Source organism: Aristolochia californica, unplaced genomic scaffold (assembly GCF_029961685.1).
Source record: "Aristolochia californica isolate CCGP_79_NKW_82.1479 unplaced genomic scaffold, dmAriCali1.0.hap1 SCAF_8, whole genome shotgun sequence".
Lineage (NCBI taxonomy): Eukaryota > Viridiplantae > Streptophyta > Magnoliopsida > Piperales > Aristolochiaceae > Aristolochia > Aristolochia californica.
In genome coordinates, this window is record NW_027182279.1 from 2,047,803 (window position 1) to 2,065,628 (window position 17,826).

At 39.4% G+C, this 17,826-nt stretch overlaps 3 protein-coding genes across 3 annotated transcripts; 1 reads left to right on the forward strand and 2 right to left on the reverse strand.

Moving 5' to 3' along the window:
- Nucleotides 1–3,237: 3,237 nt before the first annotated feature.
- On the reverse strand, nt 3,238–8,020 carry LOC137938789 (proteasome subunit alpha type-7-like). The gene is made up of 3 exons (XM_068783827.1): nt 7,686–8,020; nt 3,709–4,123; nt 3,238–3,610 (listed from the first exon to the last, which is right to left on the reverse strand). The coding sequence occupies exons 1-3, from the start codon at nt 7,856–7,858 to the stop codon at nt 3,452–3,454; spliced, it is 747 nt and encodes a 248-aa protein (XP_068639928.1). The 5' UTR covers nt 7,859–8,020; the 3' UTR covers nt 3,238–3,451.
- An 833-nt stretch (nt 8,021–8,853) lies between these two features.
- Nucleotides 8,854–11,447, forward strand: LOC137938915 (protein POLLENLESS 3-LIKE 2-like). The gene is made up of 4 exons (XM_068784026.1): nt 8,854–9,175; nt 9,591–9,803; nt 9,893–10,048; nt 10,129–11,447. The coding sequence occupies exons 1-4, from the start codon at nt 9,011–9,013 to the stop codon at nt 11,158–11,160; spliced, it is 1,566 nt and encodes a 521-aa protein (XP_068640127.1). The 5' UTR covers nt 8,854–9,010; the 3' UTR covers nt 11,161–11,447.
- A 62-nt stretch (nt 11,448–11,509) lies between these two features.
- Nucleotides 11,510–15,950, reverse strand: LOC137938665 (L-ascorbate peroxidase 3-like). Its single transcript, XM_068783645.1, has 10 exons — nt 15,736–15,950; nt 15,532–15,653; nt 14,747–14,871; nt 13,724–13,773; nt 13,511–13,576; nt 13,383–13,431; nt 12,330–12,412; nt 12,163–12,242; nt 11,967–12,069; nt 11,510–11,860 (listed from the first exon to the last, which is right to left on the reverse strand). Exons 2-10 carry the CDS (start codon nt 15,642–15,644, stop codon nt 11,669–11,671), a joined length of 861 nt encoding a protein of 286 aa, XP_068639746.1. The 5' UTR covers nt 15,645–15,653; nt 15,736–15,950; the 3' UTR covers nt 11,510–11,668.
- Nucleotides 15,951–17,826: the final 1,876 nt, after the last annotated feature.

Below are 17,826 nucleotides of genomic sequence, written 5' to 3' on the forward strand. Positions count from 1 at the left end.
GGAAGACAAGGATCTTGCAGACAAGGTAAGAGTATCTGTGGGGAAGAAGCACTCAGGGTCGCTTTTCAACATTCACCTACTTCTGCCTTTTTCAAAGTATTAGGTAGGGCAAAAAGAAGCTTCTGCTAGCTTTTTCCAATTCTTTTCTCTTATAATTACTGCATTAATTACTTAATTATCGCAAAAAGATTAATAATTTAATAATTCAATCCCACCAACACCGCATGCAAATGACCGAACTGTCCCCGATAAGGCACGAGAGTGTATCCCACCGATCTACACATGCAAGTGGTAGTTAGGGACGGACCCAGTAGATAGACATAAATTAGGCTACTTAATGATGAGAGGATGGGACCCAGTAGTGTAAAAAAAAAAAAGAAATCCGGACGGTTGAGATCGTGTAATGGGTTTAGCATCTCAACAACCCTTGCGAAGTGGGGCCTATCCGAGAGTGACCCAAAATAGCTTACATGCATGTCTGGACATAAGGCGATGTGATTCAGTTAAGTCGGATAAGCGCGAGTAGGACTCGGACAATTCCGTAATTTTGTAGTTAAGATAGGGGTTTTTTTTTTGGAAGGCCGCGGTGATGATGGTGGCCCAGGGGACGACCAACTCAGTCGCTTTTCGGCGGTGGTGGTGGCCCAGGGAACGACCAACTCGGTCGCTTTTCGGCTGTGGTGGTGGCCCATAGGACGACCAACTCGGTCGCTTTTCGGCGGGGGTGGTTGGCAGCAACAGTGCCATTCCGAACCCGGCGTCACGTAACATGTGTGCCGGTCTTCTAGTGGGTCCCTCGCCTGTTATGTGGGCCCTATTCTTCTATTCTTCTAGAAACATTTAGCGATAAGCAAAGATTTTTATTCACCCGAAGTGGGCCCCATTTTCTTCACTTGGATGTGATTACTAGCGGGTTTTAAATAAACAAGGAGAGGGGCGGTCACTGTCGAGGCTGCATCAATGCAAGGCCGGCAGCCGCAGCACTTATCCGTGGGTTCCACCTAAATTGAGTACGTGTCTTCTTTGGGTAAGATTCCGTGCCAAATTCCAACTGAGTTGAGTTTTGTTCGAGCCGATTTCGAACGGCTTGCGAACTGGTTTGGCCTGTGCCACTCCTAATTACAAAAATGGCCTTAAGTGGGAAAGGTATCTACTGAAGGTATCTTCTTCGCTTACTCTTTAATTTTTTTTAATTAAAATTTAAACCGACGGGATCCTGTCCATCCCCGCCAGATCAGGAAAGCGATGTCCCTCGCCATCGACCCCGTCTACCGGGAGTCGCCGTATAAGTTCCTCTGTGGGCCCGCATTGTAATAAATGTCAGTTACTTAGGGTAGGGCCCACGATGGCTTGGTTGAAGTCGTACGATGGTTGGCGGTGGGACTGGCAGTATGTGGTATGTGTTCCGGCTTGCATAGGTGGGGCCCCTGTCCCTTTGTCCGGATTAAAGAGAGGTGCCGAATGATCGGTGATTCGATATTTTAGACGCGACTCGAGAACCGACTCCGGCGACGAAAATTTTAACTCGGATCAGGCGATTCAGGAAGAATCGGCGAGTTGACTCGTTTGAGTCACTAATAAACTTGCTGTGTCAACTCAAGAGATGGAAAAAAAAACTCTTTTTTTTTTATATAAAAATAATTAGTCAGCTGAACTTTTTTGGCCGTTTTCTTCTTGTATTCTTCTCCTTCCTCGGTTCACGGCGCTTTCGGTGAGCTGATTCTGAGGATATGAAATCTCACATCCTTCCAAAAGGAAAGAAGGGAAAGCGAACTGTGGTTCAGGTTTGTGGAGAAAGGTGGAAGTTGGTGTGACGGGTCCCTAGGATGTAAATAGGTAATTACTGTGGTTTGGTGGGATTTCGCTTAGCCTGTTCATGGAAGCTGGAGGAAAGGGGTTTTGTGTTTGGTGGAGGAAGAAGCTGAGCAGATTCTTCTATGGATGAAGTCATAGGCATTTGATTCCCAAGACGGACGAGTCCCGCTTCAGAAGAAGAGTTTAGCTTGAACAGCTTGTGCATTGTCGACAGTTCTCCTTGGCCAGGAAGAAAGGGGAGAGAGACGGTGGGAGACAGACAGACAGAGGAGAGAACATGGGTAAGACAGAGCATGTGAATTAAATCAGCCCAGTTAAAGAAGAAAATGACAGAGCTTCAGCTGAGGTCCCGTTCAACCAGACCTGGAGGAGAGAGACTCTCCACCTGGTTTGCTGCTTATTCTGGATAGACAAGTGAGTTGGTCGAGCCGGTGTGCTATTGCTCCTCCAGCTGTTTGAGTTTCAGACCTCGCAATACCTGCTTTTGTTTTGAGTGCCTCTGGAGAGCCAAACCCATGTTACTGGATATTTTTTCCCTGGTTCCAAGTTCCAAACCTTGATCCCAATAAGGCTCTTTGCTCAGAGGCAACTAAGAAAAACTACTTGCACTTTTGCTGCAAATCATTACAGGGATAATCCTGGATTTTTAGTTTATCAGTTCTTTATTTCATCCCATTCAACGATGTTGGTTTATTAAATCCCAGGTTGTTCCTGGGTGCTAAACTTTACAGATTTCAGCAAAGTGATTGAAGGGTGGTGAGGAAAATGAAGACTGTTGAAAGATCAAAGGTAGTTGTCGGATCATTTGGTTTTCGAAGGGAAAAATCATTCTTCGATTACTGATAAAAGATCGTTTTCCTTGTAAGGATCATATATCGTTGTGGCATTCAACCTGATTTTCTTGTGGTGAAATGAATCACACACTTGAAGCTACGGTGTAGAAGGAAATTCCTATAGTTATCTATTTGTGGAATTGTAATACTATTGTTGGGATTTTAACTCAAGAGATTGTGCGAAAATTTTCAATTCAGTGTGTGGCTTCGCCTCTATCTACACTCATTATCCTGCTAAGTAAGACATAAAACAATTGCCACCCCCTGATGGCTGATAGAACGGGTTGAAGGCAAATAACTTCCTCTGCAACATCACTGCTGTCAGTGAAAAGTAATGGAAAATAATTTCTGTTTGAGAGAAGATTGGCCAAGACAAACAAGCCGATCCTATTGATGTAATAATGCACATCACCTCTACAGCGAATTTAGCTGCTCGACCATAACCAGCTCCAAGTCCATTTGACACTATCACACTTACAGCCCTCTCTCACAAAGAGTAATGGTGTCACTTACTGAAAGGGATCACCACAGTAGCCATCGAATCACTGTCTCAGACTGTTCTCGGTCGAGAAATTTAGCTCGAGATGTGTGGAGCTTGAGACATAATAGTCATTGAAAGATGAACTGTCTCACATTCAAAATGAAGCAGGTAACGTATGCACGTTGTGTGTGATTGAAGTCCAACATTCTAAGCAGGCAAGTATGAAATTGTCATGAAAAAAACCACAATATCATAATTCAATGTACTAACCCTAGATGACAGGTCTTTCAGTAACTTTTGAGACTTAAATCTCAGTACACTCTTATGTTTCTCTAGGAGCCTTCTTTGCAGCTTCAGCTGCAGCTTTCTCTGCTTCAATCTCCGCAACAATTGCATCAATCTCAGCCTCATCAAGTTGGCGAAGCCCACGTTCTTTACTCATGACAGCAATCTCAATGTTCTTCCCACCACTCTCAACCACCTATAAATGATGAATTCCATTAAGAATTAGTCAGATAATACATTTCCATGTTACCAGCAGAGTAACAAGGCAATTTGAGCAGCACATGAGCAACTTACTTCAAGCAAAGCACGAATAGCCAGCTTTACAGTTTCTTGCCCAGAAGTTTCCTTATAATTTTTCTCAAGATATTCTCTCATGGAATTTGAGTTTCTTCCTGTTGCATTAGCTTTCCAGGCTGAAAATGTTCCCGATGGATCTGTCTGGTAAAGTGAAGGAACTCCAGTATATGGGTCAAACCCCACAATCAATGTAGAAAGGCCAAATGGTCTCACACCACCACTCTGGGTATACTTCTGCTGAAGCCCGGCAATGTAACGAGTAATGTATTCAACAGTTACAGGGTCCTCAACAGTAAGTCTGTGACTCTGACATTCTATACGAGCCCTATTTATCAAAACTCGAGCATCTGCTTTCAACCCAGCACAGGCCAATGCAATGTGGTCATCTAGATTTACAATCTTTCTTACCGTTCTACAAAAAAAATGAGAAAGTACTAAAAATGAATGAGTCAGAAAATAGACACAATATAAAGAAGCAAAACTAGCTGGTCAAATTTACATAAATCATAATTGCACGGGATAAAGACTACTTCAATCATTTTAGCCACGTTGACATTGATACCACCATGACTTCAAGTTATGGAAAAATAGTCATAGAAGATTTACCAAAAATGAAATTGAAGCAACCATCGCAAAAAACATCAGATCTAGCAGTACATGCTACAAAATATATGTCACTTCAGCAGCGCTGGATGTAGGCTTTTCATTTTTAGAAAGTTATCATCTTATTGACATGATCTGATTGTTTTACCAACGAAGGAACACACAAATTTTGAGCTCTACTCTCCATCCATCTATTATATCTACAGAGAAGAAATAATGTTAATTGGCAGAACTCTGATCATACCGAATTGGTTTAAATACTCCAAATCCTGTCAACCACATATTAGACATTCCTCAACAAGTGTATTAACAAATATCGAGCTCAGATCACTTCAGTTTGATGGAAGCTTCCCTTAAAAGAATTACCTGCAAGATCCTACTAGTAGACTGAGAACTAATGCCATTATGACGTGCCACTGTGAGTATTGGTAAACTTACTTAAAATCTGCAACGAAAATATTATCTTTGCATGAAGCAGTAGTATCTCACTGGGCGCATGTTATATCAAAATAATCTGAACAGGAAAAGAACTAAGAAAGATGTGAAAAAAGAAAAAATCCAATCAAAGATTGACATATCTGCAGCAAGTAAAAAAATTTACTTGTGCAAGTATATGTGGAGTTCAATCGTCTTTTTACTAACCCTAGTTCACACACATCAAAGTCAATGCTTCTCATTGAACTCTAAAAAAATGAAAAAATAAAATAACTTGGACTAAACTATCTCAGTTGACTTGTTGAATCAACCTCTTCGAGCACCTTAAAAACCTTTTCTTAAGCAAACATTACAAGCTTGAAAGCATGACTATAGTAATAAGTTGAAACTCCTCTTCGGAAGACGTAGCTCCTGAATAAAAGTCTGTCCAATAAGCTTCATTAACCAGAAGCATGTCTAGTTTTCGTGTCACAGTAAATATGATTCCATGAAACAGCTTGGACTTTACTCAAGCATTCATGCACAGGCATAGAGGGTGGTTTCTTATTGAGCAACCCAAAATCTAAGACAACTCACTCAAAATGATCAACTTGTCTGAGATCTTTGACGAGTCAGACCTTCTATCTCATACTGCATTCGAAGATGATTCACCAGAGATGCAAGTCAACTTGTCAACAGGCACAACCAGATGGATAGTTTGGACATTTTTGGGTCCATTAAATTTGATATTCATGGAGTAAATATCACTAAGCATCATTAGAAATGATGAAAAATAAATTTCTTAATTTGTTGTCAGAAAGTAAAATGATAAATCAACACCTTTTTCTTTTCAGTCATAGACAGCACTCGTGCAAAATCTACAAGGGCAGGCAAGAAAAAGTAATCATTGGTTTCCATGTTCATATGTATTGTTAAGCACATTAATTTTTTTCACATAACCACATACATAGGAAATACAAAGGAACTAGGTTAAAGCAGCAGGACATAGTTAAGAGGATTATTTGCTAACTTCCATCAGAATTCCTTCAGAAAGATGCAATACCGTGCTACACCCATGATTTCTAGTACGCGCACACACACACACATAAAAAAAAAAAAAAAAAGCAAGTGAAACATAAAAAGTACATGGTCAATTCCCCTTGAATGATGTCACTAGAAATACAATCTTACAATTCATCTTGACTCTTGAGATTTGAGCACAAATTTGTGTCAACCACGACAATCCATGACCAAAAAACGGGAGATTTGTGGTTAGTTTGTGTTATCTTGAAAAGGCATTCCAAGTGAGAATTCCATGTCCAAGATGCTCAAAAGGAAATATGAGATAAAGCAAAGGCTCAACTATTTTGATTTTTTGGTGCCAACCTTGGCTAATGGGCTTCAACTAGCCATCCTACCATGACATAAGTGTGAAGGTCTGACTTTCCACATAACATCAACTTTGAATCTTTTGGGGTATTGATTAGGTACCCAAACATGCGGTATCAAAGTTGCCACCACATTTTATGTTCAAAATTCAAGGAGGTGACACATAAAAGGGTTAACTAGAACTAACAAACATCACAAAGGTGAAGTGGAAGCCGTCATAAATTGCATTATCATGGATATTGGCATAGAAATGTAGTGGATTATTATGATCCTATGGGCCAGCCTTGGAATAAGTGCTTCAGATGTTCCAAGAAATTCCATTCCTTGACCTAAATTTTGAACCTCAGCTACAGAAAAAATCATCTAGAGCACATTGGTTTCAACCACAGAGACAAGTTGGCTAAAGCAAGGAATATGGATGGTCACGACCTCAAGCAGGCATGTTTAACTAAATCTAGACGCATCCTTTCAAGGCCTTATACATAAGCCAAAAAGGGGAGTCAGAACACACAATTAGAGGAGTTTGAAACTACCAGATCAAAGCTCCACTCAGCTCTTTCAACAATTACCGAGTCATGTAAAGAAGATAAACACACGATACTGATGACCACCAATAAAAAAATTCTTTTGCCCAAGGGGCCAGAATACATGTACTTTTCTACAACTTCATTACAGTCACTCGAGGATCTAGATACAACTTGCTTCACCTACATAACGAAGAAACAAGGAGCCACTTCACCAGAATACATTAGTTGGCTAATACCCCATGTGATTAACAAAAGGAAATCATCAGAAAAATCCTTCACCAAGTATATGAAACTAATGACTATAAACAGTTGATGCAGCCCAAGTAAAACCACTCACAAGCAAAACCAACCAAAGTTCATCATCACTGACACATCATTACAACCATAACAAATGCAGTACACAATGATTCAATCAACAGGACTGAATTATAACAAAAAACCCAACAAATACCAAGCCAGAACGAAAGAAAATTGAGCATCGTTTATGTATAGAGATAATAAAGTTCAGTCAAAGCGTCCATCCTATAGGTATCTACGTGATTCCCAGATAAATGCCTAGAATAAAGTGTAGAAAAATCCACAGGAATAAGTTTTTGGTATGAACCACCTCATGGTCCAGCAGATGAACAAATGGATTTGTTTTATACAGCTCAATTGCCGAGCCATCGCATCTCTTTGGACTCAAGAGTCGGGAAAGACAATCGGAGAAATAAAGGTCAGATAAGACAATTGAGCTTTAGTCAAGATTCACGATGCAGAAGAACATAAGCCCCTTCCCCTGCTGCAATTTTCTCTTTCTGCTTCTCTGCTGACCAGGAGCAGAATGCATCATGAAATCCACTTCCAGCATAAAGATCAGTTCGTAAATATCTCACAAGAAGACAGCCTACTCCAGTATTCAGAAACAGCAAATCCTATAAATTGTAAAATATCAACAAATTCCAGTATACAATCAGCGAAATAAACCTACACGTTGTCTACCACAATTCAAGATTTAAAACCAAGTTCTACACCGGAAGCGTGATGATAGGTGCTACTCACCTAGAGTCTTGAAGTTTAGCTGTTGACTTCTTCTCGACACCCAGAACGATGGTGTCTGTTCCGCGAACCCCAACGGCCGCATTACCCTTACGGACGGCTTCGAGCGCGTACTCGACCTGGAAGAGATGACCGTCGGGAGAGAAGACGGTGATCGCGCGATCGTATCTAGCCATAGAACTTGCAACTACGCTGACGCTAGGGTTCTAGGGCTTGCCAATGTCCCTTGACTGGTTACAGCTCCGATCGTCGCCTTTTTAAGGTGAGTGACGGCGCAGGGGTGAGTCGCCAAGGAGAAGAAAGAAGGTGAGAAAAGAACAAGTGTTGAAATGGTGCTTAAGGCGCAAGGCACCAATTTATGACTGCAATAAAACACTCGGAAGACAAAAAAATCGTGATATTTGAAAGGTTTAATTACTAATGTCCCCTAAAACATACCATAATTACTTGCATATGCCTACCTTATAAAATATTGCATACAAAACCTTATAATATCCAAAATTGCCTAGATATATTTACAAATAAATTCTATCACTTAATTGTAACTTTAGCTTCTACAAAAAAAAAAAAAAAAAAAAAAAAAAATGGACTAGCTCAATATGAACACCAAAGAAATGATGTGAGACCCACCTATAGGTACATTATATAGTCCCACATAGTTTATATGAGCTATATGGACATAAGCAAAAGACAAATTTATTTGATGACATGCAAAGAGAATTTTATTTACGAAATAATTTCATTTTTTTACATGAGAGTTAGAGTTAAGGAGAATGTACACAATTTTGATGATATTACAAGGGTATGTAGACAGTTTAAAAGGTAGGGACACATAGGCAATAACCTAATATTTTAGGGCTATTATGTAACTAATATTTTAAAAAAAATATCCTTAGATAATTTTTCATTATATATATATATATATATATATATATATCGAGAGAATCCCTATTGAACCCTATTGAATCCACAACCCACTCAACCCACTCAGCTCTTAACCATTTTTAAAATAATGGGACACGACGAGAGAGGGCTGGTGCTGGTAAATCTCGTAAATATGTACAACGGGGAGGGTAGTTACGTTCGGTATGATCAGCCTTTGCAACGGCTATATCAATTCAAACGGTAAAAAACCCCGCAACGGTCCAACGATTCAATTGTTTGATATTAACCTCGCCTCCAAATCACCCAGAACTTTGCTTCACTGCATAAATCTTCCTCTGTTTCTCTCCGTTGTCTGTGTCTAATTTATTCGGGCGAACCGTAGCTCTTCCATAGATATCCTTCATCACTGTTTAAGTTTACTGCTAAAACAAGAACAAGAAAAGATGATGCAGGATCTATGGAATGCTCCTCCGCTTGGAATTAGGGCATCTAAATCTGCGCCATGTTCGCCCATTAAGCCGTTGGCGAGATCTCGTTCTGAGTCCTTTCATGTCGCTCACAAGGTTCCGATCGGTGATACACCTTATGTGAAGGCGAAACAGGTTCAGGTATGGTTAGAAGATCAAGGATGAAGCAGCGTTAGAAAAATTAGTCAAAGTAGGATTGTAAATCTGTGTTGTTTCTTTTGAATTTTCCTGTGGGACTTCTGAAATCAGATGAGTGATTTCCGTATTCACTAATCCTGCTTTTGGGTGGATTCTTGTTGGCTTTGTGAATGATTTATCTGAGTATATCCTCTTTAAAAATGATTTTCATTTATGCACATTGTTATGGTTGAGCTTTCCGAAGGGTGCATTGCTTTATGCTTTCACCTTGTGACTTCGTCTTCTTCTACGAGGATATTCACTGTTCTTTGAGCTCCGATAGATTTTCGTCCTGACGAATAGACATAGATTTTCGTCTCTTTCTATGATTCCATCATTCCGGTGATTGATTCATCGTCTGTATTTTTCATTGCATCAGTTGGTGGATAAGGACCCAGACAAGGCAATTGCGCTTTTTTGGACAGCCATCAATGCGGGAGATAGAGTTGACAGTGCTCTTAAAGACATGGCCATTGTGATGAAGCAACAGAATAGAGCAGAAGAGGCGATTGAAGCCATCAAATCTCTCAGAAATCGGTGTTCTGATCAAGCCCAAGAGTCCTTGGATAATATCCTTCTTGATCTTTACAAGGTTCAATGGTTTTTCTCTCTCTTTTTATTTTGAAATTTAAGAGGTGATTGTTTGACCAGAAAAATGACACAGAATCTATAAATCTGCAGAGATGCGGTAGATTGGACGAGCAAATTGCACTCTTGAAGCACAAACTGTTTCTGATTCAACGAGGGCTCGCATTCAATGGAAAAAGAACAAAGACTGCTCGATCTCAGGGAAAGAAATTCCAAGTTTCAGTGGAGCAGGAAGCAACACGGTTACTGGTAAAGTCGCTTTCTTATCTGCTTATCCATGAGAAAATTTTCAAGAAGCTCTCGATGCTCATAAAGTCAACTTATTGCAGGGGAACTTAGGTTGGGCACTGATGCAGCAAGAGAACTACTTTGAAGCTGAAGCAGCTTACTGGAAGGCCCTCTCAGTGGCATCAGACAATAACAAGATGTGCAATCTGGGCATCTGTCTGATGAAGCAGGGAAGAATTTCAGAAGCCAAAGATACTCTTAGGCAAGTGAAGCCTGCAATGGCTGACGGACCTAGAGGTGTGGATTCGCATCTCAAAGCTTTTGAGAGGGCACAAGAGATGCTTCTTGATCTGGAATCAGGAATGATGAACGAAGATCAGGATACCTTCAATCAAAGCCAGCTCTTCGATGTATTTCTGGGTTCATCATCCATTTGGCAGCCTCAGCCGTGTCTTGACCCCTTCATCGCCCCCACCTCATTGAAACCACAAGACGGTTTTATTGGAGGTGAAAATCTGGACGAGAACAGAATACCCAGAGGATCAAGTTCAGACAGCAAGGTTCCTCTACCGATAGTGAAGAAGCCGGCAATTCCTCCGGGTTTTTCGTCTGTAATGACATCGAAACTTCATGATGGTTTTGGAAATGAGAATTTAGACATGAACAGAGTAGACAGAAGACCCCATGATCAGCAAATTCCCCCACTTCGGCAACATAGAGCCTCAAAATGCATAAATCGGCCTCTGAATTTGCTCAATTGTGAAGCTCCACCATTTTATTCAAAGCTAACAAGAGATGCAATCCAGACCGTGCTCCTTGATCCACTGGGTAGACTCAAGAGGACGAGGTCCGGCAACATGGCTGTCCCCATGAAAGAGCAAGAAGCAGAGAAGGTTGAAAACCCAGTTTGCAGCGCGAACCCAATAGAAGTAAGGCTCAGAAGTTCTCTTTCACTAGATGAAACCAGAAACAAGTGGTTGGATAAGCTGCCTGATACTGAAGAATTTGACCAAGCCCTTTTGGCTGCAATTCTTGCTCCTTTCCAGGAGGCCATGACTGCAGAAAACGCCGTCCAAAAGAAGAGGTTCAAGGTGTTTCAGGATATTACACCCTCCTTGAGCCCCAGAGCCTGAAGCTTCTCGGAGCTTCTGCTTTAAATTTATTTGTTTATTTTTTCCCTCTAACTTAACAAAGGTAGAAGCAATTAGGTGTAGGCAGGAGATGAACTTGTTCTCCCTCAACTGCTGTAAATGGAAGTCCCTTCTCCAGTGGATTTGGTTGGAAGAAAGGTGACTTGCCTTATGCACATTTCCCTCCGAAAGAGACACGTCTTAGACAATTAATAACATTATGTGGCCAGTTAATTTCTTAGACAATTCACGTCTTCTGTAAGTAACAGGCAAGCCAAAAGGCATTGAAACTCCCAAATTTTTGCCACAATTTCGAAAGGCCTTTCCTGAGCATCAACAAAATTGGTGCAAATCAACAAAACAACTCATCCATCATTTGAATTAAGTATTAGAAAAGAGATTCATTGAGCAATCAAAAGGAGTTCATGAATCTGCCATGACAAGCAACAGTATGCAACTTAAACTTCTTATTTTTTCAGACACACATGCTCGAGCGACGCATGTGTTTTCTCTACTTAATTCTTCTGTTCACTTCATAGAAATAACTAAGGACCACAACAGCGGCTGCAACAGCAACTCCTACTGCACTCTGAGCTACTATTGTGCTAGTCTTCAGAGAAATCTTGAAAGAGCTTGGAGTGAAACCCAGCTCAGAAAGCTTCTTGTGTGCTTCTGCATAGTCTCGGAAAAATGCATCCTCGTCCTGTACAACAAAACAAAATATGTTTAGGAGGAGTGAATTTGCATAATCATAGAAAGAGAGAAAAAACAGCTTTGCCGGTGGAATTCATGAACCGTAACACGATTACCTTGGCATACAGTTCAACATAAGGACGAAATACAGGATCTTCCACTAAAACCTTGTCCGTGGGAAGTTTCAGCAATCCTTCAGATTCCCCCTTTAGCAGCTCCCTGATACCATTTATATCATACGTAAAGAGATTCACTTCAACTCCAAAATACCATGGAAAGAAGGAATAAGACGGTCATTTAAATTAATCTTACTCAAAGTATGAGTTATCAAATTTCAGAGGGTCCCGTGTCCAAGGGCCATCAAAGCCCGATCTCTCAGGATGTGCTCTTCCCTGAAATATCAGGAAGAAAGATAATGGTTTAATGTGCTGAACAATTATGATCTATTAGTGCCTATGACCAAAAGAGAAAAAAGCTACCAGTGTGTGGGCCCCAGATAGTGCGATAATATCATTGTCAGTCAGACCCATTCGGTAGAAAATGTCCCTCAGATGTTGAGCACCTACAACCAGTAGATGAAGAGTTTAGTTCATCAGGAATTAACACAATCAGAGTATGACATAATCTAAGTATCATATATCTGGCAAAAATTCATTTGGAATTCTGTAAGGCATTCTACATTTTATTGAAGAAATGGAGAAGAGTTCCCTGCAAAACCAATTTGCCAGTGATCTTGATTAAAGTCTAACTTGCAGCTGTCAAAAGATGAAATTAGACTCTTGTTAAATTGGGTCCAAGGCCCTATCCCAAAATGACTAGCCAACTTAGGAAACCTCTTTCCCAACTAATAAACTCAAGATGTTTGTACTCATTACTCCATGTGGGACTATTCCTTAACATTCCCCCTTATGTGTAGACCCTCTTTTGTGGCTCTACAAGTGAATAATTTAGGAGTGTAGGCAGTTTAGGTGTAAGCCCTTTTTTTTGTGGCTCTACAAGTGGATAGTTTAGGTGTAGGCCCTCTTTTGTGGCTCTACAAGTAGATAGCTTTTAGGTACAGGCCCACATATGAGTACCTGGCTTTGATACCATGTTAAATTGGGTCCAAGGCCTTATCCCAAAATGACTAGCCAACTTAGGAAACCTCTTTCCCAACTAATAAACTCAAGATCTTTGTACTCATTAATCCATGTGGGACTATTCCTTAACAACTCTTTCATGAAAAATAAAAGGCAAACATTCACTGAGACATGTTTGAATTGTGAATAATTCATGTAAAACACTAGAAAGCATTATCATTGGGAGAAAGAGAAAACATGCAGCTATTCTCAAAAAAGCAAGACAGCAAGAAAAGCTTCGTAGATCCACAGGATAATAAAAGTATCAATCATACAACACTAGTAACTATAAAACCCAATAGAAATATCAGCCGTAACTGTAAATGCAGGAGCAAAAATTTCCATGACTATTACACTGGTTGCATAAAATAAATGATTACAAATAAGAAGAAATAAGTTGTATGAATCAAAAACCTTGTTTAGCATCAGGAAGACGTCCTTCTCTGGGAGAAGCCAATGAATCCTGAAAAGAAAAAAGAGAAAACCACAATATTAAGCAAATTATGTTGCCATCAGTGACTTTCAGTTAACATTCACAATACCTTTCTACCAGGAACAAAGTCTATTGTGGGGCCCCCTGTGACCTCAACTGCAACAACTCCAGCAAGCTGAAATACCAAAATCTCAAAATTAGTGTCCTTCTACCAATTGATTAGTTCAAAAAGAAGTTTCATAAAAAACTTACTCCAGATAGCTTTATATTTCTAGTGGAAAAATTGTTTTTAAGTGCAAATATATTTTCACCATTTACTAACCTGATAAAGGTCAGCATAAGTGATTTTTGGGTGCTTTGCCTTCAGTTGCTCTGAAACGGAGGTTAAAAATTAAAAATGGCACATATCCAAATAAACAATGACTTCCTTTTAAGTTCAAAATAAAGATGTATACTATCAGTCCAATGTACCACACATTTAACCAAGGTGAAGATATCACTATTTATTAACCAAACCATGGCTTCCATTAAACTTTTTTTGCTTAATCCTAATAAATTCAAACAAGTTTTATTTAAGGCAGCAGAAACAAAGAAGGCAACAAGCTTATGCTCACCCATGACATCCCTCTTACACTGATCATCAGAAAATAACCTTCTTTTTCTTGAAAAAGAATAAATGAAAGTTTGAATGTCCTCTTTAGAACCATAATATAATAAAAAAAACCATCAAGTAGTAGCATCACTTTGGTTAATGAAAGATGAAATTACATAGAGAGATATAAGTAAACAAGAACTCAATGAATAAGTAATACTAGAAATTTTTGCCAACAATTAAAATGATGGTGGTCCTGTTTGAGAGCATATCCAACCTAAGCTCTGTGAGTGTGACCTGTAGTTTATCCCTTTTCTCCCACAGTGAGTTGCCCAAACTTCCAGAGATGAACTGCACTGCCACTCTCAGATAACTGATGACCCAGAACTAAACTAGTACTTAGACCTGTGTTTTGGAAGGAAACATGGATGTGTCTGCAGCATCAACACATTCAGACCACCAAGGGAAGGATCCAGTTCGTCCCACTGAAATTAGGTCAAGAATTACACTAATAACTAAGACCATTCCCCTAGCCTTTCTAGCTGTATCAGGTAACAATGAATCACACAATAACCGTGTTTTTTTCACATTAAGACACCTATAAAGGTTATGACACAGATTGAATGACAATAAATATAAATTCTGTACAGAATTTTGTTTCGGAGCAGAACTGTGTCCATGTCCCTCTCATAAAACACTTACCCCTAGTAGTACATAGGCTTGTCAAAATAGAAGTAAAGATGGAAATATTACCACAAAACTTTAGAGCTATGTCCAAGCCATTGTTTGCACCATGTTTGATTTCTTCCTCGTTTCTGATTGAACCATTTGGACCCCCAGTCTTGGTATGAACATCATAGGTGCCAGCATCGTGCCATCTGCAAAGAGCGGATCCAGTGTTACCACAGTGTATGCCAGACAAAAAATACAAAAAAAAAAAAAAAGGAAAACAAAATGAGGGTGATCATTTCCATGCAACGATTCAAATTTCAATATCTAGACCAGTAAATACTAATCCAGTTTTCAGAAGCAAATTAACATCTCAGATATCTGAGATAAGAAACGGAGCGGCAGTAACTTGCTTCTTCTCCTTTTCCTTTTTTTCTTACCAATGGAAAGAAGATTGGACAGGCAAAAAGCAATCCAATCTTATTAGAAACAAGTTATACTGAAATGGGCAATGAATTTGACAATTAAAACGAGTATGAAGTTCCTCGTATCCAGAAAATATTTCGATAAATACGTAAACAATGAATAAGTTCAACCCTGAAGTTAAAACTGCAGGAAACAGAAAGGATGGAAGAAAGACGTCAGCACACTGAAATTAGAATCACCGCTAAACCACTAAAGAAGGACCGTAAAACGAAAGAACGAAAAATAAAATTGGCTGAACCATGAAAGCAAGTCGGAAAAAAATTTAAAACACTCTACACGAAACCGATAACACAAAAAGCTAAACACCGAAGCATGGCAAAGCAATCATGTCGATGAAAACAACCAGAACACCACATTAAAAAAAGAGTGAACCAGAAGCATACGCTAAACGAAGCATAATAGGCGCACATTTATTGTTAGCAATAAACGCTCGAAGATCCCTGCGAGCCTTCTCAATTTCCTTGAGATACTCAGCATCGACCACCGGAGCCGCCATTAAAGCTCACTACAATCAGACCCAAGATAATCAGAAAAAGACGAAGCCGAGAAAAAGGGCAACAGGGTATTGTAGAGTTATGGTCTTATACCACGGAAGAAAAGTCTGGTGCACAGAAAAGAAGAAACCCGATTGAAGAAATGGATTTTTGAGAATTCCAACAAGCGAACAGAACGACTCTGCGTTTGCTTGTCTTCTCGGGGATCGAAAAGAGGGGATCTATATAGAAGCGGGGTTCGTCATCAACGATTAGACTGGCTCGAGTCCTCACAAAAAAAAAAACACAAAAAAATTATCTTCTTTTATGTCTTTATTCGTCAAAAATTCCTGCAAAATATATTTGTGATTGGCGATTCTGTTTCCTCGTTATCCAAAAATAACAATTGGCGCGGTGCAGTCAATACCTCGATGAGAAACAATTACGATTGGCCGTTCATACTTTTATGTTTGTCTCGTCTGAGCCATTGGAGTTGGGCTAACTGGGCCTTCGTTTTATGGGCTTATTTGTTGAAATTGCAATTTCGTGCCATAACGCTATCGTGAATAAAGAATTGTCGTGTAAGAGAAAATGAATTCAGGGGGGGTTAGTGCCCCAAAGTGGATTCTTGAAGATCAAGTCATGTCCAACATGAAGATCATGTCATGTCATGTTCATGAAGATCAGGTAAGAATTTGTGTTAGTGTTGAGGACTTCATGTGCACTGGAAAACAGTTTCCAGTGTTAGTGCCCTAACATGAGAAAAACATAAAAAACAAGAGAATTTCTAAACCTTTACAGTGCACTTAATTACAACATAATCCTTAAACCCCAAATTAGGTAAAACAACCATTATTACTACACAAATAAGTTATTGAATGTATAATTAAATATACTAATATATTTATTAATTGAATTAGATATTTTATTGTACATTAATATGGTAATTACATGAGCCAATGAAATATGTATATGATTAATTACAAATAATAAATAAATAACATTATAAATAAAAAAATAATACATTAAGTTATTAATTTATTAATAACATATGATATATTTTAACCTAAAAATGAATAATTTAAGAAAAAAAATTGATCTAATCATAACTTTAACACACTATATATTTGTACATAATATATTTTATATATTATTAATTAATAATATATTATCACAAAATTTAAAACCATTAGTTTAATTAACTATAACAATCGGATAATTATGCCAAAATAATTTATCAAATATTTATTTTAAAAATATTTTAATTATAACTATTAAATCGCTATTTTAATATAGTAATTTATAAATAAAAATAATTATTTTATAAATAAAATAATTATTTTATAAATAAAAATATTTAATAATTATTTTATAAATAAAATAATTATTTTATAAATAAAAATTATAAATTAATAATTTTTATGAAGATAGTTTAATTTTTCCTAACTTAGGAAAAATTAAACTTCTTCGTCTTCCTCAGCAGCGAGCCAGCGGGGCGATGGCGACGGAGCCGGCTAGGCAAAGGCAACGACCGGCAACGGCGGCGGGCAATGCCGACAGAGGCGGCGCTCCGACGGTACGCCGAGAGGGAGAAGAGAGGGAGGCCGAGAAGCTCTGTAAATGCTTGACCTCCCGTGCTCTGCGGGAATGAGAGAGGTCTGCGGAAATGAGAGAGGGAGTAGATGAGAGAGGGCTGCGGGAATGGAGACGAGAGAGGGTTACGGAGACGAGAGAGGGCTGCGGGAACGGAGACGAGAGAGGGCTACGGGAAAACCGGAGAGAGGGAGACCGGAGAGAGACGGCGGTAGTAGAGAGGGAGACCGGAGAGAGACGGCGGAGACGAGAGAACGAGCAGAGAGCTTGGGCTTCACGGAGACGACAGAGGGCTGTGGGAATGAGAGTCGCTGTGTGCGGGAATGAAACGATCGAAATGAAAAAAAAAACAGAGACGGTCGAGCCAGAGAGAGCCCACGCGAGAGAATCAAGTGGATGATTCTCAAAATCGGGCGGAAAGCACTTTCCGCCCGTTACTCTTTACACATGAACTCTTGGTTCATGTATATTCATGTACATGCCATGAATTTTGGCGCCCCCTAACGACATCAGGACATGAACTGCGTAATGCGCTTGAATATCATGTCCTGAGTCATGTGCACTAACCCCCCCTCAGTGTTATTGATTAATGAATTTTGAGTTGTTGAAAAT